Raw genomic sequence first — 21,314 nt, 5'->3', positions numbered from 1 at the left:
AGATGATGTTGCTATCATTAGATAATTTACAGTTTCCCATAGACTATAAGGCTATATATAAAATGCTAGAATATTAGGGCCACAGAGGGGAAAAAAACACAAGTCATAATATTGTAACCAGTTGTTTTAAAGGAGGACAGTTGTTAAAATGACAGATGTGGGGCATTTCGTGAAATTGTACTTCAGTATGGTTTCATAAACAAAGACATGCTGATGTGCCAGAATATTAAGTATCACATTGTCATAAGTATCAAAACTGTAAAAACAATATGTAGCTTTTCTGCAGAAAGAACCAGCCTCATAAATTTATGACTTTATCCTTTTTCTTCAGTGTGGCCCTAGTACTCTGTCATATAAACAAATACACATTCCATATGAATATAAAAACACAATGTGTAACATTATGTTCCTTTATTGAATAAGGACAAAACAAAGCAGGTAAACCATCAGCTCCTTTCAAAACTGAAGTCACAGTGACTCTACAAGATGGAAAGCACAGAATCTAAGCATATTATACAAAATGATACATATACAGACCTTTGAATGTGTATAACACACCCTGCATGTCTGCACACTAAAATAAATGCAGGACAAATCCATACACATCAACTGAACAGACAAATGAATGGATGCAGTAGCCTCCCTGCAGCCTTGTATTACACACAGTATACCGCACAAACATCATAAGAGGCCAAATTCGTCAAAAAACGAACCCAAAAAAACCCAAATTCCTCTGCCACCGCAGGACATATTTAACCAAAATTGAAAGCACACATACTAACTAAAATAATTCAACACATATTGGTCCCTCAGCAGCCGACCACTGTCGTCATCAGGGAAGATTGCCGGATTGTCCCAGTCCATGGCTGGTGGCACTCTGGGGGCCCTCTCCTTCCTCAGGCAGGCCACATTGTGAAGGACAGCACAAGCCACAGTAATATCACATGCCCTAACAGGGCTGACCCTTAATTTGTGAAGGCAGTGAAAGCGTGCCTTCAGGAGGCCAAAGGTCATTTCAACTCTGGCCCTGGTCCTGGCATGGGCATGGTTGTAGGCCTGCTGTGCTTCCTGGGGGTCTGTGAAAGGTGTCAGGAGAAAAGGCTGGCAGCCATACCCCCTGTCTCCCAGCAACACACCAGAGAATTCACCTGTCAACACAAAATCTCATCATTACTACCTCATAAACACAGTGATATTCTTGACACAGCCATGATGGTTATAAGTAGGGGTTGTGTGGCTTACCTTGTGATAGGCACTGATAGATTTCAGAGGCCCGAAAGATTCTGGAGTCATGGACTGAGCCAGGCCATTTTGCCACAACATTGCTGATCACACAGTCAGCATTGCAGACCATCTGAAATCATAAGATGAGGAATATTACACCAATCAATGCACATCACTGGCAATGCAGAGTGTTCGTCAATGGACAATATCAAAAAGTTATGTTCACCTGAACATTAATGCTGTGAAAGGATTTCCTATTCACAAAATCGGCCTCATGGGCACCTGAGGGGGCTTTTATCCTTATGTGTGTGCAGTCCACTGCACCAATGACATTGGGGAAACCTGTCACACAAAGTAATGAGTATCCTACTATGTGTTAACAGTTGTCCTGTAATTTGTAGATCCTCTTACCTGCAATCCTATAGAACTCCTCTTTGATGTCACAGAGTCTTCTGTGGCCAGGGAAGGAGATGAAGACATCTGCTAATGCTTTGATAGCCAGACACACACTCCTTATTGTGCGGCAAATTGTGGCCTTGTTCAGCTGTTCTGCATCCCCCACTGAGTACAGGAAGGCTCCACTAGCAAAAAAGCGCAAGGCCACACAAACCATTTGCTCCACACTCAGTGCATGGCTCCGTGCAGTGCGGTGCTTAATCCTGGGACCCAGTAGTCTGCATAGATACCTGATGCCATCTGCAGAAAACCTGTATCTTTCATATAGATGGTCATCAGGGAAGGCCAGTGGGTCCAACCGGTCCCTGAAGACCCTTTCTCACCTGAAGGCTCTCCTCAGCACAAGTGCTTCTTCATCCACCACATCTCGCACGAATGGGCATGCCATTGTCAGAGCAGAAAGGAACACACAATTTTGGGCCTTCATATAGGCTAGTGGCCACACCTGGTGCTGGGGGGGGTGGGCAAAAGAGGGCGATGCCTTATAACGATGACTTGGTTGTACTGATTGCTGGGAAAATAAAAAAAACCTTAGAAAGATGCCACCGTCCTGTGTGCTCACAATAAGAGCTCATATGTCATGGCTCACTTGACTTTACGAGAATATACCTAATTTTTATTTTGAGCTGTGTCATCTTCTTGGAGCTGGGGGAGGAAAGAAAAATAATGATTAATACATTTGTGTTACAGTTAGCATACAGTGTACATTGAAGGCATATCTCACCTCCCTCTCAAGTTTTTTTATTTCAAGGTCCAGTTTCCTAATTGTCCTCTTTTTTATTTCGAACTCCAGTGCAAGATTTTCCATCTTTTTCTTCTTGTACTGAATGTCTATGTCTGCCAGTTCTATTTGGCACCGGAGGTGGTTGCCATACAACTTTCTGATAGCTTGTGAGCTCTGTGAACACAATACAATTAGCGCAGCTGGAATTTGGCAGGATGTGGTGTCCTTTTATTAATACGCACTATGTTGCCAGGCTGGTTTTCCCACTGTATAGCATCTGGGTCCTGTAAAAGAAATTAGATTTTTTGATTTTGATGAGGACTCCTCACCATTGTAGAGTAAATAGTACTTTCACAGTCTTAACATGATACCTCATGCCTTCTGGAATCCAGAGAGATGGTCTCCTCCTCATCATCGTCTCCATCATGTGCTGTTGCTGCTGCACTGGGGCCTTCACCCTATCACATTTAATCGGATTCATATTGAAGCTAGTAGACAAGACATGCCAGGCCTACAGTATGCCTTTGATGGAGTACTCACTGGATCAGCATCGTCTGGTGCTTGTGCTGGTGGCTCTAACAGGAACACAGTGCTGCCAGACACTGCAAGGCAATAGGTAAACCAAAGTCAGACAGTCCAAATTGATTCAATATGAATGTGGTTGTATCCCATGTAGAGATGGAAGGACATACCTTGAATGAAGCGGGTGGCATCTTGGGAGGAACCTATGCTCGTCTCTTTCCCCCCAGGGATCCCCTCTAAGACGGGCCTGCCTTTATTTAGCTCCAAGGCCATGTCCTCTGCTGGGGTAAGGTCAGCCTTTGGTGACCCACCACCCGTGCCTTGTCTGTGGGTATTCTTTTTCACTGCTAAAACAGTACAGACAATGTGTGAGCAGGCACCTTCTGGGTACAATATATGCTTGTGCTTTGTTAAATATTAGTCAGGGACCATACCATTCTGCAGAATGTTCTTGTATTTGATTTTGACCTGCTGCCATGTCCGTTTTGGCCCGTTCATGTTTAATCTACACACACACACACACACACACACACACACACTTAATGGAGTCACACTGCAAAAAATTACTTGGTATTTTTGTCTTGTTTTCAGTAAAAATATCAAACATTTTATCATAGCTTTATACAGTGTGATGGAGTTACTTTACACAATTTCACTCATATCTGCAGTGCATTTCAATAAAAAAAATTAACCGTTTCATAATTACAGTACAACTGCATTTTTGGAGATGTGAATTAAATATTTGAATTGTAATTGTGATGTTTCAGCGGAGCGGTGAGTGTGTAATTGTGCACTACTTACGCATTCAGGCGGTCTGCAATACTTTGCCACGCTTTTTCTCTTTGCTTTATCACTGTGGCGGTGTTGCCTTTCTTCTTAATTATATCTTTTACCTCCTCGTATGCCTCCATGAGGATTTGTGCTTCCGACGGGGAAAAGTACGCGGCTCTAGTTGCCATGGTAAATCAGTTAATCTGTGATCTGTGGCGGGGTCTATTTGAGTGAGCCGTGAGCGCGCACCTATCCAGGATTGGTTTCACCTGGCTTAATGAATCCGTGTCTGCTCATCCTGGCTTGGTCTTTGTGCAACCAATTAAGCCTGGACGCACATGTTTTGGCTTCATTGAGCTCAGCTGAGTCATTTATCCCGGATGTCTTAATTCTACTTTTGTGCAACAGGCCCCAGGATTTGGACTGGTCAAAAACATATTTCTTGTTGATTCTAGGCTTTATTGTTTGGAATATCAACCATTTCAAACTATACGCTTTGATAGAAACGTCATGGTTTATCAAGTTGAGGTCCCACACCTTGCACAGGCCACTGAGTTAGTGGATGCTAAAAAGCTGGTTTATTTAACAACTTACACAATTAGCAACAAGATCCAAACTTATGTACAAGTCAAATACCATCTTGGGGATGTAATAGAATTGTTCAAATGACTCAGTGTGTTCCCCAGATATGAATATAGATAGATATGTCTTTTTTCTGTACTGTATTTTGTCTACATGATTGCTGTGCTGTGTGTAAGATTGACATTAAAACAGTGAATTCCGTTTGGTCGTTATCTGTTCTTAATATGTGAAGAGATGAAAAGGATAAGATGCTTGAAATAAGAAATTCTGACTTTGACAAAGCAGTTTTGTACTTGTTAGTGTTAATCAAACATTTTATAATTCTAGTTTCGAGCACTAAGTTATGCAGAACCAGTAATACAATCTCAGTAACAAGTTATCTTATTAAGGAAATTAAGGACAAAAAATCTTGAAACAAGTGAAATGCTCCAACATAAAAACTGGCTGATAAGAAGAAAAACAAGCATATATTGCCTTGATTTAAGATATTTAATCTTACTTAGATTTTAATTTTTGCAGTGTAATAATCACAGTGGTTGTAGAAGGTGCAACAGGTCAGCACCTCAGGAGTAAATGTCAGTTTACTTTTCATAGCCGATCATTCAGAGTATCTCTACCGCTCCTGCTGTCTCTATAGAGTTGAAAACAGCAGGTCTGGGACAGGAAGCACGTCCAGTGAACAGGTCAGGGTTCCATAGCCGCAGGCAGAACAGTTGAAACTGGAGCAGCAGCACGGCCAGGTAGTCCTGAGGCATGGTCCTCCAAGAGAAAGAAAGAAAGAGAAAAAGAGAGAGAGAATTAAAGAGAGCATACTTAAATTCACACAGGACACTGGATAAGACAGGAGAAATACTCAAGATATAACAGACTGACCCTAGCCCCCCGACACAAACTATTGCAGCATAAATACTGGAGGCTGAGACAGGAGGGGTCGGGAGACACTGTGGCCCCGTCCGACGATACCCCCGGACAGGGCCAAACAGGCAGTGATATTTATGTTTGAGCTGATAGTGGAGGGTGAGCTGCATCCAGCCAACTTCCTACGAGGGCACACCACCTCAGTGCGAACAATATAACTGGTTCATAGACACATGCTTACTGCATGCAATTGATATAGGATCAATAGAGGCATTCAAGGGACTTAGAGGGACATAAATTAAGTTACTTACATTATGACTTACAATGCTTCTGGGACTATGTACATTTTCTGCAGCACAACGACAACTCAGCGATACAATAGTAGGGATTATCTGAGCAGGGCTTGGTTCATTGATAAGTCATTCTCTCAACGAAGCCTTGAAATGTGTGGGAAGAGTCCAGGAGTCAAGATGATTTGGATGGACTTCGTCATGCCTGTAGAACATCTTCTGTTTCCAAAAGGTGTCAAAGTTATCTATAAAAGGTATGCCAACAGAATGGCAGTAGTCTTTAAACCAGATATGAAGTGCTAAGGGCCTCCTGAACCTTTCGTATCCGCAACGGCATGGGACCAGAAATAATTGGATGCTTTTCAGAGCCTTGGAATGGCAAGCCAGACAAAATTAAACAGGCCTATTTATCTAATGAATATGTATTCGGAGGGAAGAAATGACTGAATATTAAAGCATTAGACCTCTCACTAAAGGCTTACATCATACAAAAGATATACTCAAATCTAAACTGTTTCGCTAGCAGATTAGTAAGAATGTCAGCCCGTGTTCAAGAAGGGCCTTTTTCCCTTTATTCAGATTACAACCTCTCACTTTCGGTATTTAAAACAAGCGGATGGAGGATTTCTGTTTAATCCTCAAAAGACAAAACAAATATTACAACAATTTACATTGTCTAATTCTCTGTATGGTAATAATAACCTATTTTATATTGTAAAGTGGTTTCTTGCATCATACAACACAATACAATTTACAGTCACCTATTTGGCACATCATGTTACAGACCAAGTAAAAAAGTATTAATATCAAGCCCTTCATAATGTAAAAAACGTTTTTAAAAGTCTCGTGCAATGTAGGCCTGCGCTGAACACCACATATAGGCTATATCATAGAAATCAAAAGCTTTTTCTATGTGAAAATGTTATGGGATTTGCTCCATTGGTTTTGTTGGTAGGCCTACATTATGCTCAGATAGCCACAATAGCCTATTGGCTACTGTCTAAAACTGTACAGCCTCAGTGTTCACTGTAAATTCTCACAATGTTCAAGTTTCTGCTCACAAGACCTCAAATTTGCTCAGTGCCCCCCAAAATTGTTGGTCACAGCTCTCGCAATTGTCAGCTGTTGTTAGAATGCATTAGATTGACAGTAACAGTCAGTCAGTCAGATTAGGCTACAGATAAAACACTGGCTGATGTTGTCAAGCATATTCAGTTCATATCCATATTGTTAATATTTGCTTAGTGATTTAAATTAAGACCCCATCCCCAGAAGCTTATTCCAGCAGGCTATTGGACAATACAAGCAATTTTTACCTCTAAATCGCCTCACTATTCATGTTGAATAAATTAGAATGTCAATTTAAACTAAGCAAATTGCTAAATCGTTCAGTTTACATCTTGCCTAGGCTACTGTAGGCTATCTAAAATTAGATGTAGGCCTTTCAGGGGCTGTAGGCTACCTGCATTTAGCTAAGCAAACCAATGGCAAAGCTGAATTGCAATCATAAACCAAGATTTGTGTCAGTAGCCTATGCCTATAGAAATGACAAGCCAATCTAGCAGATAGGCCATTTATAACGGGTTGTATGTAGTCTTAACATTTGGCACTTATTATTAAGGCACAATTGCCAGAAAAATTGCATAACATTCGTTTTTTTAAGTTCTTCCAAGTGTTTCTTGGGTAGAGATTTCGATATCCTCTGTCTAACTTTCATCACTCTAACTCTCCTGTCAATTTTATGCCAAAAGTAGACAGAGTTAAATCGACACCCATTGATATAAAATGATCTGGACTGAATTATCTTTTCTCTTGCAACATATTCAAATTCCTTTATTACTTTAGCTAACTCGCAATACTTATTATTTGGATGGAAACCCGATCGTAACGTCATTACAAGTTACTTAGAAGATAATCCTTCTTAATGTGTTCGATTAATTTATGGAAAAACAGTTTATTGGATTTCATGTGTCAAGTACTCTCTTGCTGCGCAAAAACTATAGTTTTCAGGCATTGGGTTGGTTTTGAGGGTCATTGGACTAGAAATGTAAGGTAACCTGGCAACCCTGTCCACAGCGTCTAGTCTTCCGGAAAGCCACACCAAAAAGAAGAAGACATTGCTTAGTTACATTAGCTATTCAACCCACACATATTTAGTCTAGCTTCGTTTCATGTAACGTTAGCAAACTACTTTCAATATGCCATTTAAAGTAACGTTACATGGAGACTGCTTGGTTATAACGGCATAGACAAAAAAAACAAAGCTAGCTAATTAACCAACTGATTTGTCTTGAGTCATACACTTAGCGTGCATGCCAGGTAAGGTCGTAAAAAAATATATCTAGTGTGCTTTATTGTAGCTAGCTAGCTAACGTTAGCTAGCTAGGTTAGGCTGACGTTAGCAGAGCTTTCTTGATAGGATCAGCTGCCTTGATTCGGTCTTTTGTAGGATATTGACTTGATAACGTTATAGTAAAGTTAACTGTCTGTCTTTATGCTAGCTAGCTAACTTCCATTTGAGATGTGGATGTTTTACTTGAGCTAGCTAACGTTACTAGCTTTCCCATCAATCAAGGCTACACTGAAGCGTTATTTGCAGTGTCCTGTAGTCAAATAAATCACTGAATGCAGAATGCCCTGGGTAACGTTACTTTGGGTACTGACTGTAAAAGTGTCAGTCTTTCTACTAGCTAGCTTAACAGTAACTAGCTAACGTTAACGTCAGTGATATCAAGGAACTTCCACACCTTGCTAACGTTAACGTACACATATTAACTGTTTTACTAGAGTTAGCTAGCTCTTCCATTAGAACGGTGGATGTTTTACGTTGATCAATAAAACCTGCAATTAAGTGCTAGATGCATTGTCCTGTGGTCAAATAAAATAGCTAAATGCCTTTGGCATTGGGTACTGTAAATGTGCTTTTTAGACTTCCCTCACAGTTAGCTAGCTACTGTAGCTGACATTATGTAGGTAGCTACATTGTGTGTGCGAGGCAGTTTATCAACAAATACAATGCATATAGCCTAAACATTGCTAATGCTGGTTTGATTAAATATGTCACCTATAGGGTCACCTATAGGCTACCGTTTCGAATTTAAATGAAGTATTAACCAGCTGAGAGTATCGAATATAAATAAATAAAACATGTCCCCTTATCTCTCTCCAGTTCTCGACCAGAGTGCTGAAGGAGACAACTGTTATGTACAGCCCCAAAGAACTGGAGGGCGAGGTGGATCACTCGTTTTTCGACAGCGACGCTGATTGTGACAGCATCAGCAAAGAGCAAGGGAAGAGTGAAAGAAAGAGTGAAATAAGCTCTGAGGCTAGAAAGGAGCCAGACATCCAGCCGGATGCTCCACAGACAGAGCGGCGTAGTGGTACAGAGAGGTCCCATAGTCCTGCAGGAGTAATATTTCAACCGAGGACAGAGGAGAAGGGTCATGGCTTTGAGGCCGAAGACAGGAGGAGCAGGTCTTCTAGCATATCGTCCAATAAATCAGAGGTAGGCATGCTAATGGTGAGGCTATTTGGTGAATGTTCTGTAAGAAAGGCATGAACAAGGATTGTCTGATGAAAATAACCACTGTCATCTTTTACCCTTTCCCTTGTGACTTTTCCCAACCCCTTTACCCAGGTCAAGGTAAAGTCACAAGGAAAGGGCAATAAGTGCTTTATTATAAAATCAGAATGCACCCTATCTGTAACCGATTTACAGTGCACATGCAGGCATAACAGTATGCAGGAGTAATAACTTGTAATAGACAAGTTGCGGGGCTCCCGAGGGGCGCAGCGGTCTAAGGCACTGTATCTCAGTGCTAAAGGCGTTACTACAGACCCTGGTTTGATTCCAGGCTGTATCACAACCAGCCGTGATTGGGAGTCCCATAGGGCTGTGCACATTTGGCCCAGCGTCATCCGGTTTAGGGCTTGGCCGAGATAGGCCGTTATTGTAAATAAGAATTTGTTCTTAACTGACTTGCCTAGTTAAATAAAATTGTAAAAAAGTCTGTAGCTTCATCATTCTACATTACGCCACAAGGTGGCATTATGTCACTCAATACAAACTGCCCAGGCTTGGGGTACATTAGAATTGAGGCCTAATCAAAATCAATGTCAAGGAAGCATAATTATTTGAAAAAAATATATGATTTAATCCTAAAAATGTCCATTAGAATTCCAATTGTTTTTATACAATACAGTACAGATTTAAAACAAACAGTAGTCATATCAAATGCAATCCTCATCATTCATGTTCTTAGTGATAATCATTTCAATAACATGTCCATCAAAAGCTTGAGAACTGTTCCATGACCAGGGAGCTGCCTAAAACAAATATGTCTAACCATGGTTTATTGTAATATTTGTAGTAGTTGTAAACTATATTTACTTACCTGTCTAGTCGGAGGTGAAGGACGGCAGCGGTGCAGAGGAGGTATCTAGCATCCACTCCAAGAGCTCCAGCGACATCCGCACGGCATCATCGGCAGAGGAGCAGGAAGAAGGCGCCGATGATGATGAAGATGGCTATCATCAGAGCCAAGATGAAAGCGAGGAAGAGTCGGGGAGGCCACTGGGTCAAAGGTTCAAAGATTATGATTTTTTTTCCAGATTCTTTTTTTTTTAGGAATCCCATATTTCCTTCTCAAAATTTAAATCAGCATACAATTTCTTATCTTCGTGTATTTATTATTTATGTGGCTATTGAGATTATAAATGTCTTTCCCAAAGGAGGCCTGGCCAAGATAGCAGCAAACAAGCTTGTAACATTATGCAGGAGTGTCAAACTCATTTCGTGGAGGGCAGTGTCTGCTAGTTTTTGTTATTTACTTTCAATTTGTGTCCAATTAAGACCTAAACAACCAGGTGAGGGAAGTTCTTAACTAATCAGTGACCTTAACTCAATGAGTCCCACTGTAATGCTGGTGCATTTTGGACTTATAACCCCTTTTAAACATTTTTGTTTGAGCTAAAGACTACTGAGTTGGACCATTGGATGTGTTTATTTCATCTGCATCCGTAGATACCAATACTGAATCAGAGAGGTGCGGGTGGCTGCCTTAGTTGACGTCCATATCATCGGCGAGCAGTTGTTGTTGGGGGTTAACTGCCTTGCTCATTAGTCTGTGATTAACGGGGGCTGAGCTAGAGCAGTGTTTGTGAGACAAGGGTGGATCCTCAAGGAGCCCGGGCTGGGTCTTACAAAAACGTCTGTAGAGTCCTAATTGTTTGAGCTACAAACTATTAAAATATATCTACTCTGAGACTCTCACAAACATGCACATGCACATGTAACATGTTTTGCTTTATGATGTTCACAAGTTACATGAGTTGTTAGGTAAGGGGTTCTTCTACATAGAAGATCATAGGAAATCCCAGGACATAGTGTCTATAATACTGTAATAAGGTCACATACAGTGGGGAGAACAAGTGTTTGATACACTGCCGATTTTGCAGGTTTTCCTATTTACAAAGCATGTCTGTAATTTTTATCATAGCTACACTTCAACTGTGAGAGACGGAATCTAAAACAAAAATCCAGAAAATCACATTGTATGATTTTTAAGTAATTAATTAGCATTTTATTGCATGACATAAGTATTTGATACATCAGAAAAGCATAACTTAATATTTGGTACAGAAACCTTTGTTTGCAATTACAGAGATCATACGTTTCCTGTAGTTCTTGACCAGGTTTGCACACACTGCAGCAGGGATTTTGGCCCACTCCTCCATACAGACCTTCTCCAGATCCTTCAGGTTTTGGGGCTGTCGCTGGGCAATACGGACTTTCAGCTCCCTCCAAAGATTTTCTATTGGGTTCAGGTCTGGAGACTGGCTAGGCCACTCCAGGACCTTGAGATGCTTCTTATGGAGCTACTCCTTAGTTGCCCTGGCTGTGTGTTTCGGGTCGTTGTCATGCTGGAAGACCCAGCCACGACCCATCTTCAATGCCCTTGCTGATGGAAGGAGGTTTTCACAGAGCCAGAAATCTTGCTTGTTTGTAGGTGACCAAATACTTATTTTCCACCATAATTTGAAAATAAATTCATTAAAAATCCTACAATGTGATTTTCTGGATTTTTTTTCTAATTTTGTCTGTCATAGTTGAAGTGTACCTATGATGAAAATTACAGGCCTCTCTCATCTTTTTAAGTGGGAGAACTTGCACAATTGGTGGCTGACTAAATACTTTTTTGCCCCACTGTATATGAAAGTTGGATAAATGGAAAGCCAATTTTAGATGGGTTCTCAGGACTGATAGGGTTAATTGATCAATCAAGTACAAGTGAGGAGTGAAAACCTGCAGACACTTGCCATCCGTGCAATGATTTTGACATCTGAAGCATTACAGACATCAAATCAACAGTATAGTGTTCCAATATGCAGGAAAAGCATTTGCGTCTTCTGTTTACCAGGTTGTGTTCTTATCTAGACTGTGCCATGTCATTCAGTTGAATGGGTAAGCCTTTGTTTCATGACCTTATATTTTGTTAACCCAAGGTTGATACCCGGACCTAATGGGACACAACACGGCATTCCCAAGAAGCCTGTCAGGAAGCTCCGCCACAGGAGTTTGTCCCCATCTTCCACTTCATCCGAGTCGGAGACGGATGAGAGCTACAGCAGTGGGGAGAGCTGCTCCTCCGAGCCCTCTCACTCTGTGGACATGGTAGGATTACAACTTGTTCTTGTCTAACTGGTTGAGGCTAGTCATTCTCAATCCTGCTCCTGGAGAGAGCTGCCGTACTGCTCGGCTTTGTACACATACCCAATGGTTACTTCAAAGAAGGGAGGAAAGAAGGATGCATTTTAAGAGTATTCGCATAGGGTCTAGCTATTTGTCCCAGCTCAGTAGTGAAACACCTGGGTTGAATTCACTACGAACCAAACGGGCTGAAATGTGGAGGGCCCTAATAAGAAACACTCATTTTTGTAGCAAAATGTTTTGCTACGTTTTGCACTAATGAAGATCAGGAAGGTAAGGGGGTCTTCTACACTGCTCAAAAAAATAAAGGGAACACTAAAATAACACATCCTCGACCTGAATGAATTAAATATTCTTACTAAATACTTTTTTCTTTACATAGTTGAATGTGCTGACAACAAAATCACACAACAATTATCAATGGAAATGAAATGTATCAACCCATGGAGGTCCGGATTTGGAGTCACACTCAAAATTAAAGTGGAAAACCACACTACAGGCTGATCCAACTTTGATGTAATGTCCTTAAAACAAGTCAAAATGAGGCTCAGTAGTGTGTGTGGCCTCCACGTGCCTGTATGGCCTCCCTACAAAGCCTGGGCATGCTCCTGATGAGGTGGCGGATGGTCTCCTGAGGGATCTCCTCCCAGACCTGGACTAAAGCATCCGCCAACTCCTGGACAGTCTGGTGCAACGTGGCGCTAGTGGATGGAGCGAGACATGATGTCCCAGATGTGCTCAATTGGATTCAGGTCGGGGGAACGGGCGGGCCAGTCCATAGCATCAATGCCTTCCTCTTGCAGGAACTGCTGACACACTCCAGCCACATGAGGTCTTGCATTAGGAGGAACCCAGGGCCAACTGCACCAGCATATGGTCTCACAAGGGGTCTGAGGATCTCATCTCGGTACCTAATGGCAGTCAGGCTACCTCTGGCGAGCACATGGAGGGCTGTGCGGCCCCCCAAAGAAATGCCACCCCACACCATGACTGACCCACCGCCAAACCGGTCATGCTGGAGGATGTTGTAGGCAGCAGAACGTTCTCCACGGCATCTCCAGACTGTCACGTCTGTCACGTGCTCAGTGTGAACCTGCTTTCATCTGTGAAGAGCACAGGGCGCCAGTGGCGAATTTGCCAATCTTGGTGTTCTTTGGCAAATGAAAAACGTCCTACACAGTGTTGGGCTGTAAGCACAACCCCCACCATTGGACGTCGGGCCCTCATACCACCCTCATGGAGTCTGTTTCTGACCATTTGAGCAGACATATGCACATTTGTGGCCTGCTGGAGGTCATTTTACAGGGCTCTGGCAGTGCTCCTCCTGCTCCTCCTTGCACAAAGGCGGAGGTAGTGGTCCTGCTGCTGGGTTGTTGCCCTCCTACGGCCTCCTCCACGTCTCCTGGTGTACTGGCCTGTCTCCTGGTAGCGCCTCCATGCTCTTGACACTACGCTGACAGACACAGCAAACCTTCTTGCCACAGCTCGCATTTATGTGCCATCCTGGATGAGCTGCACTACCTGAGCCACTTGTGTGGGTTGTAGACTCTGTCTCATGCTACCACTAGAGTGAAAGCCCCGCCAGCATTCAAAAGTGACCAAAACATCAGCCAGGAAGCATAGGAACTGAGAAGTGGTCTGTGGTCCCCACCTGCAGAACCACTCCTTTATTGGGGGTGTCTTGCTAATTGCCTATAATGTGTACCTGTTGTCTATTCCATATGAACAACAGCATGTGAAATTTATTGTCAATCAGTGTTGCTTCCTAAGTGGACAGTTTGATTTCACAGAAGTGTGATTGACTTGGAGTTACATTGTATTGTTTAAGTGTTCCCTTTATTTTTTTGAGCAGTGTATATAGAATATCATAGAAATCCCAGGACATAGTCTATAATACTGTAAAAAGCTCACCTAGTTGCTGTCACAAACTCCACACAGTTGTAACTGACTAGTTGGACATTCATTTGCCACTGAGCCTTATTTTTTTCAAAATCTGTTGATGAGTTGAATCAGGTGTGATGACGCTAAGCTGGGACAAAAACCTGCAGTACTCAACTGGCACAGGAGTACTGAGAATCACTGCTAACTGTCGATCTGCATAACAGTCTGGAAATGGGCATCAGCATCTGCTAAATGACTCAAATGTAAATGTTGGCACTGTTATGGTTGCAGTAAGTTGTTCAACAGGAGTTAAGACACTCTTTAAAATCCAGAATTTATCTCGTTTTAACTGTTAAAACAACTCCCTGAATGCATCTTATTCTTCCTTCAGGTGCATACTGGATGCCCAGAGCCCTCTCCCAAGCCCGGGCTCTCAACCCACCAGACATCCATGCCCTCCTCCCCCAGATGGAGGCCCCCCAGGCTGGGCTCGGCAGCGCCCAGAGAGGTGCCTCACACCACCGTCACCCTTGAAGAAGAGGAAGACACAGTGACTGACGTGACCCCACTGTCCACCCCCGACGTCAGCCCGGCCCAGTCCCTGGACCTGGGAGTGGGGAGGGTGGTGGTGGAGGAGGAGGGTGTGGGGCCTGGGGGTGTGGGTGTCAGGCAGCAGCAGCATAGAGGGACAGAGGGGAGCGCTCCCACTGGTAACCTCAGCAGCATACCCCAGGAGGAGGAGGAAGGGGGCTCCTGGAACCCAGATGTAGAAGAAGGTGAGGTGGGGAGAAGCAGGGGCTGAGGTGTATGTGCGGGTGGGCGGGGGCGTCAGTCCAGGAGGACAGGAGCTATCTGAGAAAGTGGCGGTTTACATATGTTTTTTATGAATATTTTCATTGACATGCAGATGCTCCATTTGTAACAAATCAGACAGCTAACTAACAAAATGTTTATCTGCTGCTTCCTCCTCTGTCATCTCTCCCTCCTCTCTCTCTGAAGCCTTCCTCAGTCGCCTGGGGAGTGGCCTGGCCATCGACTGCCCCAGTGGAGGCAGGAATAGGAAGAATTACTCCTTTAGCAACGACGAGGTGCGGCAGATTGACCGGGAGAACCAGAGGCTGCTGCGCCAGCTGTCGCGCCCCTCGCCCCACTCGCGACCGGGTAGTACGGGGGGCACCAGCACCACCAGTAGCTCCCGGAGGAGGTCCAACAGAGGAGGAGGGGGTCCGCCCCCTGTCCGCCTCTACCACAGCGCCCTCAACAGGCAGCGCGAGCAGCAGCGTATCGAGAAGGAGAACCTGGTGAGTGTTCTTCTCTTTTTGTGTGTGTAACTTATCTTTTGTAATTGGGTGTTTGGCTTTATTGTTTCAAAGTTACATTGTGTTTATTGGGATTTTTGTTTATTTCAAGCTCAAATGAGTCCAGACTTGCTTCAAAGTGGATGTACAGTGCCGTGAAAAAGTATTTGCTTTTTCACACAGGGGCATTAGGTGTTGCATAACTTTGTTTATGAAATAAATGAAATAGGTATGTAATTGTTGTTATTTGTTCACTCGGGTTCCCTTTTTCTAATATTAGGATTTGGTTGAAGATCTGATAACGTTAGCATCAATCATATACAACAGTAGAGGAAATTAGAAAGTGGGCTTATACTTTTTCACAGCACTGTAGCTGTGCCATCAGGAGCATATTATTGTATATTATGGTTAGAAGATCGCTATGAACTTGGCACTTGGCTTCACCCTATGATGTACGTTGCTGCAGCAAAGGCATTTTGAAAAAGTAACTCTTTACTGCCCAGAACTGTTCCATGTTATGTACAGACTAAAAGTTCCACGTCCTTAAATGAGGCCTTGCTGGCTAAACCCAAAGTCCCAAACAATCCTCCAAAGGACAATATTTCTGTGAATTTTCCGGAAAACATATGTAATGGACATTTTGGTTCCATTTTCATACAAACTGCTGCCTGTGCACACAATTTTACTCCGAAAACTATAATCCTCTACTTGTGAGGCAGTGGAGGCTCCTCAGAGGATGAAGGGGAGGACCATCCTCCTCAGTGAATTTCATAAAAATATGAATGGTTAAACATTAAAAAAGTTATCCTTTTTAGATTAAACTATACTAAATATAATCACGTCACAAAATAATTGATTAAAACATACTATTTTGCAAAGAAGGTCTACATTAGCCTCAACAGCACTCTGTAGGGTAGCAACATGATGTAGCTGGAGAACAGCTGACATGTTGTCAACCCGATCAGATAATTAAATCTAGTACTGAAAGCATAAGCTACAGCTAGCTAGCACTGCAGTGCATAACATGTGGTGAGTAGTTGACTCAGAGAAAGACAATAGTTGAACAGTTTTGAACAAATACATTTCTTCCAAACTGAAGGAGAAGCAAGAGAGAAATATACAGTGCATTTGGAAAGTATTCTGACCCCTTCACTTTTTCCACATTTGGTTACGTTACAGCATTATTTTAACATTGATTACATTATTGTTTTCCCTCATCAATCCCACATAATGACAAAGCGAAAACAGGTTTTTAGAAATTTTTGCAAATGTATTACAAAAAAAACTGAAACACATTATTTACAGTATTAATACCCTTTGCTATGAGACTCGAAATTGAGCTCCGGTGCATCCTGTTTCCATTTATCATCCTTGATATGTTTCGACAACTTGATTGGAGTCCAACTGAGGTAAATTCAATTGATTGGACATGATTTGGAAAGGCACACACCTGTCTATATAATGTTCCACAGTTCACAGTGCATGTTAGAGCAAAAACCAAGCCATGAGGTCGAAGGAATTGTCCGTAGAGCTCCAAGACAGGATTGTAATCAAGGCACAGGGGAAGGGTACTAAAAACATGTCTGCAGCATTGAAGGTCCCCAAGAACAGTGGCCTCCATCATTCTTAAATGGGTGGAAGTTTGGAACCAAAGTACTGAGTAAAGGGTCTGAATACTTTTTATTTTTAATACATTTGCAAAAAAAAGTTTTACCTGTTTTTGCTTGTCATGGTGTGGTATTGTGTGTAGATTGATGAGGGGGGGAAAAACTATTTAATCAATTTTAGAATAAGGCTGTAACAAAATGTTGAAAAAAGTCACTATGTTAAATTTAGCTCACAAAAAATGTGTGTTTTAGTAGCTCGTTGAGAAATTATTATATGTATTTAGCCAAAGATACATATCAGAATTTTGCCTTACTCAAGTCTCTTTCGAAATGCTATACTACTTTTAACAACGAAAATTTGTTAGAGTAACTAAGATAATTTTGTTTTCCTTTATCATTTTTTCCTGTATCACTTTCTTAAAAAAAAAAGTGCGACTCCGGTGGGACTCGAACCCACAACCTTTGAATCACCTCACATTCACAAGCCTAGAAGTCCAATGCGCTATCCATTGCGCCACGGAGCCACTTGTTACACATGTGTGAAACTGAATATTTTGAAGAGTGTGTGTGTGTGTGTGTGTGTGTGTGTGTGTGTGTGTGTGTGTGTGTGTGTGTGTGTGTGTGTGTGGGTGTGGGTGGGGAGGGAGGGAGGGAGGGAGGGAGGGGCTATTCAGGGAGAATTGCCAGGGTTGTGTATGCTGTCTGTGTGTCTGAGAGCACAGGCCGGTCAGTGAAAGCAGACACAGTACAGCCATAGAGAGACGGTAGCAGGTGGCAGTGGACACAACAGTGGTGGCAGCACAGATTGACATTATATAGAGTTCAAGGACAACCCCAACCTCTACTCCAACAGCCCTGTACTAAGAGAGATTTGTTTTAGTATTTATTATAGATCCCCATTAGCTGCTGCCATTGCAGCAGCTACTCTTCCTGGGGTCCAGCAAAATTAAGGCAGTTTATACAATGAGAATTGTTTTAAACACTGTAAATGTTTAATTTAAAGGTTTTATGGCACAGATTACTATATTTAATATAGGAGAGTCACACCTATTCCTTCCTAGCGCTCATACCATTTTTGGGTTGGATCTAGCCTCAAACTGGTTTAGCACCTAATCTACTGCTCTCCAAACTTTATTTGAAGTATGGAAATATTAAACACAATCATGCACTGAGACATAAAAAAGGCATTCCATTAAAATAATCATTGCTTAGGTGGTCACTGGTGTCTGTGAGAGCCAGAAATCTTGCTTGTTTGTAGGTGACCAAATACTTATTTTCTACCATAATTTGCAAATAAATTCATTAAAAATCCTACAATGTGATTTTCTGGATTTTTTTTCTTCTCATTTTGACTGTCATAGTTGAAGTGTACCTATGATGAAAATTACAGGCCTCTCTCATCTTTTTTAATTGGGAGAACTTGCACAATTGGTGGCTGACTAAATACTTTTTTGCCCCACTGTACCTGATAACATTATTTTGCATGACCTGCATTCTCTTTTTCAGCTTTGATAGCCCACTATACCAAGCAGAGCAGGCATAATCAAAATGACACTGAATCAAGGTTGAGACCAGCAGTTTCTTAACTTTAATGTTAAAATATTGAGTGTTATGATATAAACATTTCAATTTTGTTCACCATTTTAGAAAGGATTTTAGCAGCAATCAGGTCTCTAGAAAAGGATTGATCTAGGGACACACCAAGATAAGATACTTGTTTTAGATTCAATCTCCTTGCCTGCACAGTTTACCGTTATCTTGTCAGCCCTAAGCAATCTACGTTTTGTTACAAAAGAAATTGAATCAGTTTTTCCCAAATGTAGTGACAATTTGTTGTCAGACCACCAATCTCTTAACAAAATGCAATTCTTTACTCAGGGTCTTCTCAATGTAAACTGTATCCTTACCTGATACCAGTATGGCTGAATCATCAGCATAAAGCAAGAGTTTGCACGTTACTGTATCTGGCATATCATTAACATATATTTAAAATAAGAGGCCCTAAAATTGATCCCTGCGGTACTCCACAGGATATTTCTTTGGCCTCTGACAGAACATCGCCAACATTACATACTTATGTTCTGTTGGTCAGATAAGACCTAAACCGGGCCTCCCGGGTGGCGCAGTGCTAGCTGCTAGCCAGGCCCTGTCGCAGCCGGCCGCGACCGAGAGGTCCATGGGGCGACCCACAATTGGCCACTCGTCGTCCGAGTTAGGGAGGGTTTGGCCGGTAGGGATATCCTTGTCTCATCGCGCACTAGCGACTCCTGTGGCGGGCCGGGCGCAGGTCGCTAGGTGTACTGTGTTTCCTCGGACACATTGGTGCCGGGTTGGATGCACGCTGTGTTAAGAAGCAGTGCGGCTTGGTTGGGTTGTTTTTCGGAGGATGCATGACTCCCTTCGTCTCTCCCGAGCCCGTACGGGAGTTGTAGCAATTGGATACCACGAAAAAGGGGGTAAAAAAAAAAGAAGATAAACCAATTCACTGCTACATAATTTAGACCCATGCATTTCAGTTTCATCAGGAGAATATCATGGTCCACAGTGTCAAAAGCTTTCTGCAAGTCTAACATGACCATAACTGTATAGTTCCCCTTCTCACTTTCCTGCTTAACGTGGTCAAAAAGGTGGATAAGTATCAGTGGAATGAGCTGTTCTAAAACCAGATTGTAGTTCATAAAGAAGTTTGTGCTCAAGAAGGTATCCCTCAAGTTGATTAAAAACATATCTCTCAACCACTTTGGATAAGGTTTTGAGGATTGACACAGGCCTGTAAGGTTATTACATTTGTTTTACTGCTTTTCTTGTGGAGTGGAACCACCCAGGCTGTTTTGAGATCCTTGGGAAATGTACCACGACTAATAGAAAGGTTTTACAAAATGCGTTATCATTTTAGCGGTGACACAAGCACTATCCTTTATGAATCTTGCATCGAGGTTAACCAGCCCAGTTGTGTTGTTTGTGCTCATTAAGCATAGTAGATGGAGAGGAGAGGAAACTTTGTCCTCTGTTACCATGCACAGCTCAAACAAATAATTTGTAATACCTCTGCTATGGTAAAAGTTTTTAATGAAAGACTAGCCATAGTGTCCAGAGCAGGTGGGTAACTTCTTAACCAGAGATGAGGCTACAGTGGTAAAAAAAAATATATATAATAATTTGCAACCTTTGCCTGGTCATGACATAAAACCTCATCAATATCCAGGCCAATGCTACAGGATTTTACCTTATGGGGAGGTTTTGAGCAAATGTCCTTTAAAATTTTCCACAGTTTCCACAGTTTAAGTTCTCATTAACGGCGTCTATATAATGTTGGGATTTGGCCTTATCCATTTTGTATCTTGCCTGGTTTCTGCAGTTAATATAAGCATCATAATCTTGTTGTAGATTTTTATCCTTCTGAATCTGGACAGGTAGCGATCCCTTTTCTTTATGAGGTCTAAGATCTCAGAAGTGATCTATTTCCCTGACCACTGTTTGATTTGAATTTGTTTCATCGGAGCCAGAGAGTCTAGTGCAGACAGAAACAGATCTTTAAAAAGACACCAAGCTTGATCAACATCATCACAGTTTTGTACATGACAGACGTTCTCTTGATCTGATACAATAATCAAATCCAAAGTTCATTTACTGTCAGTACACACCCGGGTTGGCTCAACAATCAGTTGTTTTAGTCCAAATAACTGATTCAAGTTATACAGGGTATTTACTAGTGTACTTCTCTGGGGGGGATAACTGCACAATTGTATTAAAATCACCAAGCAGAATACATTCTCTATCAGCAAATACATTTTGATCACAGCAATTTGATTCAAGTAAATCATAAATGATTCTGCTTAGGAGGCAGATAGCACACACCAACAAGTATAGGACGACATTTAGGAATAAGTATATTTACCCATGCAACCTCAAGACCATCCATTTTCAGATCTGAACGAGGGTTAAAAGGCACATCATTCCTAGTAAAACACAGTTTCGGTTTCTGTCAATTCTATGAACGCTATAACCTGGAAGCTCAATCTCATCGTCCTCAATTGACCCATCGAGCCATGTCTCAATCACAGCGACTACTGCAGCCTGTGTGTTAGAAGCAAGGAGTTTTAGTTCCTCTAATTTCGGCAGAAGGCTCCGTGCGTTCACATGGATAAAATGAAGTCCTCTCCGATTGAAACAGTCAAACATGTCATTTTCTGTGCCCACTGCTGATACATCGACTATCTCATCTAGATTGCTCTCATCATCCCTGCTTGTGTCCAGCATCCCAATGTTTGGCACCGCATTTAAACAGCATACAATTGCAAACAAGCGAAATGTTACTTTGAGACTTTACAGCTTCATCATATGACAAGGGGTTGATAGCTACACACTTTATATGAACAAACAAATTACAAA

The 21,314-nt window shown here is 42.1% G+C and overlaps 2 protein-coding genes and 1 non-coding gene across 4 annotated transcripts in view; 1 reads left to right on the top strand and 2 right to left on the bottom strand.

The window, feature by feature from the left end:
• Nucleotides 1-375: 375 nt before the first annotated feature.
• LOC139419647 (putative nuclease HARBI1) lies at nucleotides 376-3,490 on the bottom strand. 2 transcript variants are annotated; one of them, XR_011635424.1, is made up of 8 exons: nucleotides 3,361-3,490; nucleotides 3,097-3,273; nucleotides 2,945-3,006; nucleotides 2,776-2,862; nucleotides 2,405-2,688; nucleotides 1,636-2,325; nucleotides 1,243-1,354; nucleotides 376-1,148 (listed from the first exon to the last, which is right to left on the bottom strand). XR_011635424.1 is itself a non-coding variant. In XM_071169631.1 (4 exons), exons 1-4 carry the CDS (start codon nucleotides 1,835-1,837, stop codon nucleotides 778-780), a joined length of 801 nt encoding a protein of 266 aa, XP_071025732.1. In that variant the 5' UTR covers nucleotides 1,838-2,235; the 3' UTR covers nucleotides 376-777. The 2 variants fall into 2 exon arrangements, 1 of the variants encoding a protein (XP_071025732.1); XM_071169631.1 differs by lacking the exons at nucleotides 2,405-2,688; nucleotides 2,776-2,862; nucleotides 2,945-3,006; nucleotides 3,097-3,273; nucleotides 3,361-3,490 and adding an exon at nucleotides 1,451-1,566 and having other exon boundaries at nucleotides 1,636-2,235.
• A 4,073-nt stretch (nucleotides 3,491-7,563) lies between these two features.
• LOC139418775 (cilia and flagella associated protein 97) overlaps nucleotides 7,564-21,314 on the top strand; it is a 28,805-nt gene continuing 15,054 nt past the window's right edge. The window contains exons 1-6 of the mRNA XM_071168465.1: nucleotides 7,564-7,746; nucleotides 8,597-8,932; nucleotides 9,830-10,011; nucleotides 11,932-12,100; nucleotides 14,409-14,793; nucleotides 15,017-15,318. Of these exons, the coding sequence (XP_071024566.1) occupies nucleotides 8,630-8,932; nucleotides 9,830-10,011; nucleotides 11,932-12,100; nucleotides 14,409-14,793; nucleotides 15,017-15,318 (1,341 nt within the window). The 5' untranslated portion in view covers nucleotides 7,564-7,746; nucleotides 8,597-8,629. The remainder of the gene's footprint in view (nucleotides 7,747-8,596; nucleotides 8,933-9,829; nucleotides 10,012-11,931; nucleotides 12,101-14,408; nucleotides 14,794-15,016; nucleotides 15,319-21,314) is intronic.
• On the bottom strand, nucleotides 17,355-17,446 carry trnar-ucu (transfer RNA arginine (anticodon UCU)). Its single transcript is given in 2 exon segments — nucleotides 17,355-17,390; nucleotides 17,410-17,446. It is a non-coding gene; the product is annotated as a tRNA-Arg (tRNA).

The sequence above is a fragment of the Oncorhynchus clarkii genome, chromosome 10, assembly GCF_045791955.1.
Source record: "Oncorhynchus clarkii lewisi isolate Uvic-CL-2024 chromosome 10, UVic_Ocla_1.0, whole genome shotgun sequence".
In the NCBI taxonomy this organism is placed as follows: domain Eukaryota; kingdom Metazoa; phylum Chordata; class Actinopteri; order Salmoniformes; family Salmonidae; genus Oncorhynchus; species Oncorhynchus clarkii.
Note: the sequence above shows the minus strand (reverse complement) of the source record. Positions and strands in the feature narration are given on the sequence as shown.

Coding starts and splice junctions, on each gene's coding strand:
- LOC139419647 (XM_071169631.1), bottom strand. CDS start 1,837: ATGGTTTGTGTGGCCTTGCGCTTTTTTGCTAGTGGAGCCTTCCTGTAC. Junction 1,567..1,635: donor GGAGTTCTATAGGATTGCAG/GTAAGAGGATCT, acceptor TTTGTGTGACAG/GTTTCCCCAATGTCATTGGT. Junction 1,149..1,242: donor CTATCAGTGCCTATCACAAG/GTAAGCCACACA, acceptor TTGTGTTGACAG/GTGAATTCTCTGGTGTGTTG.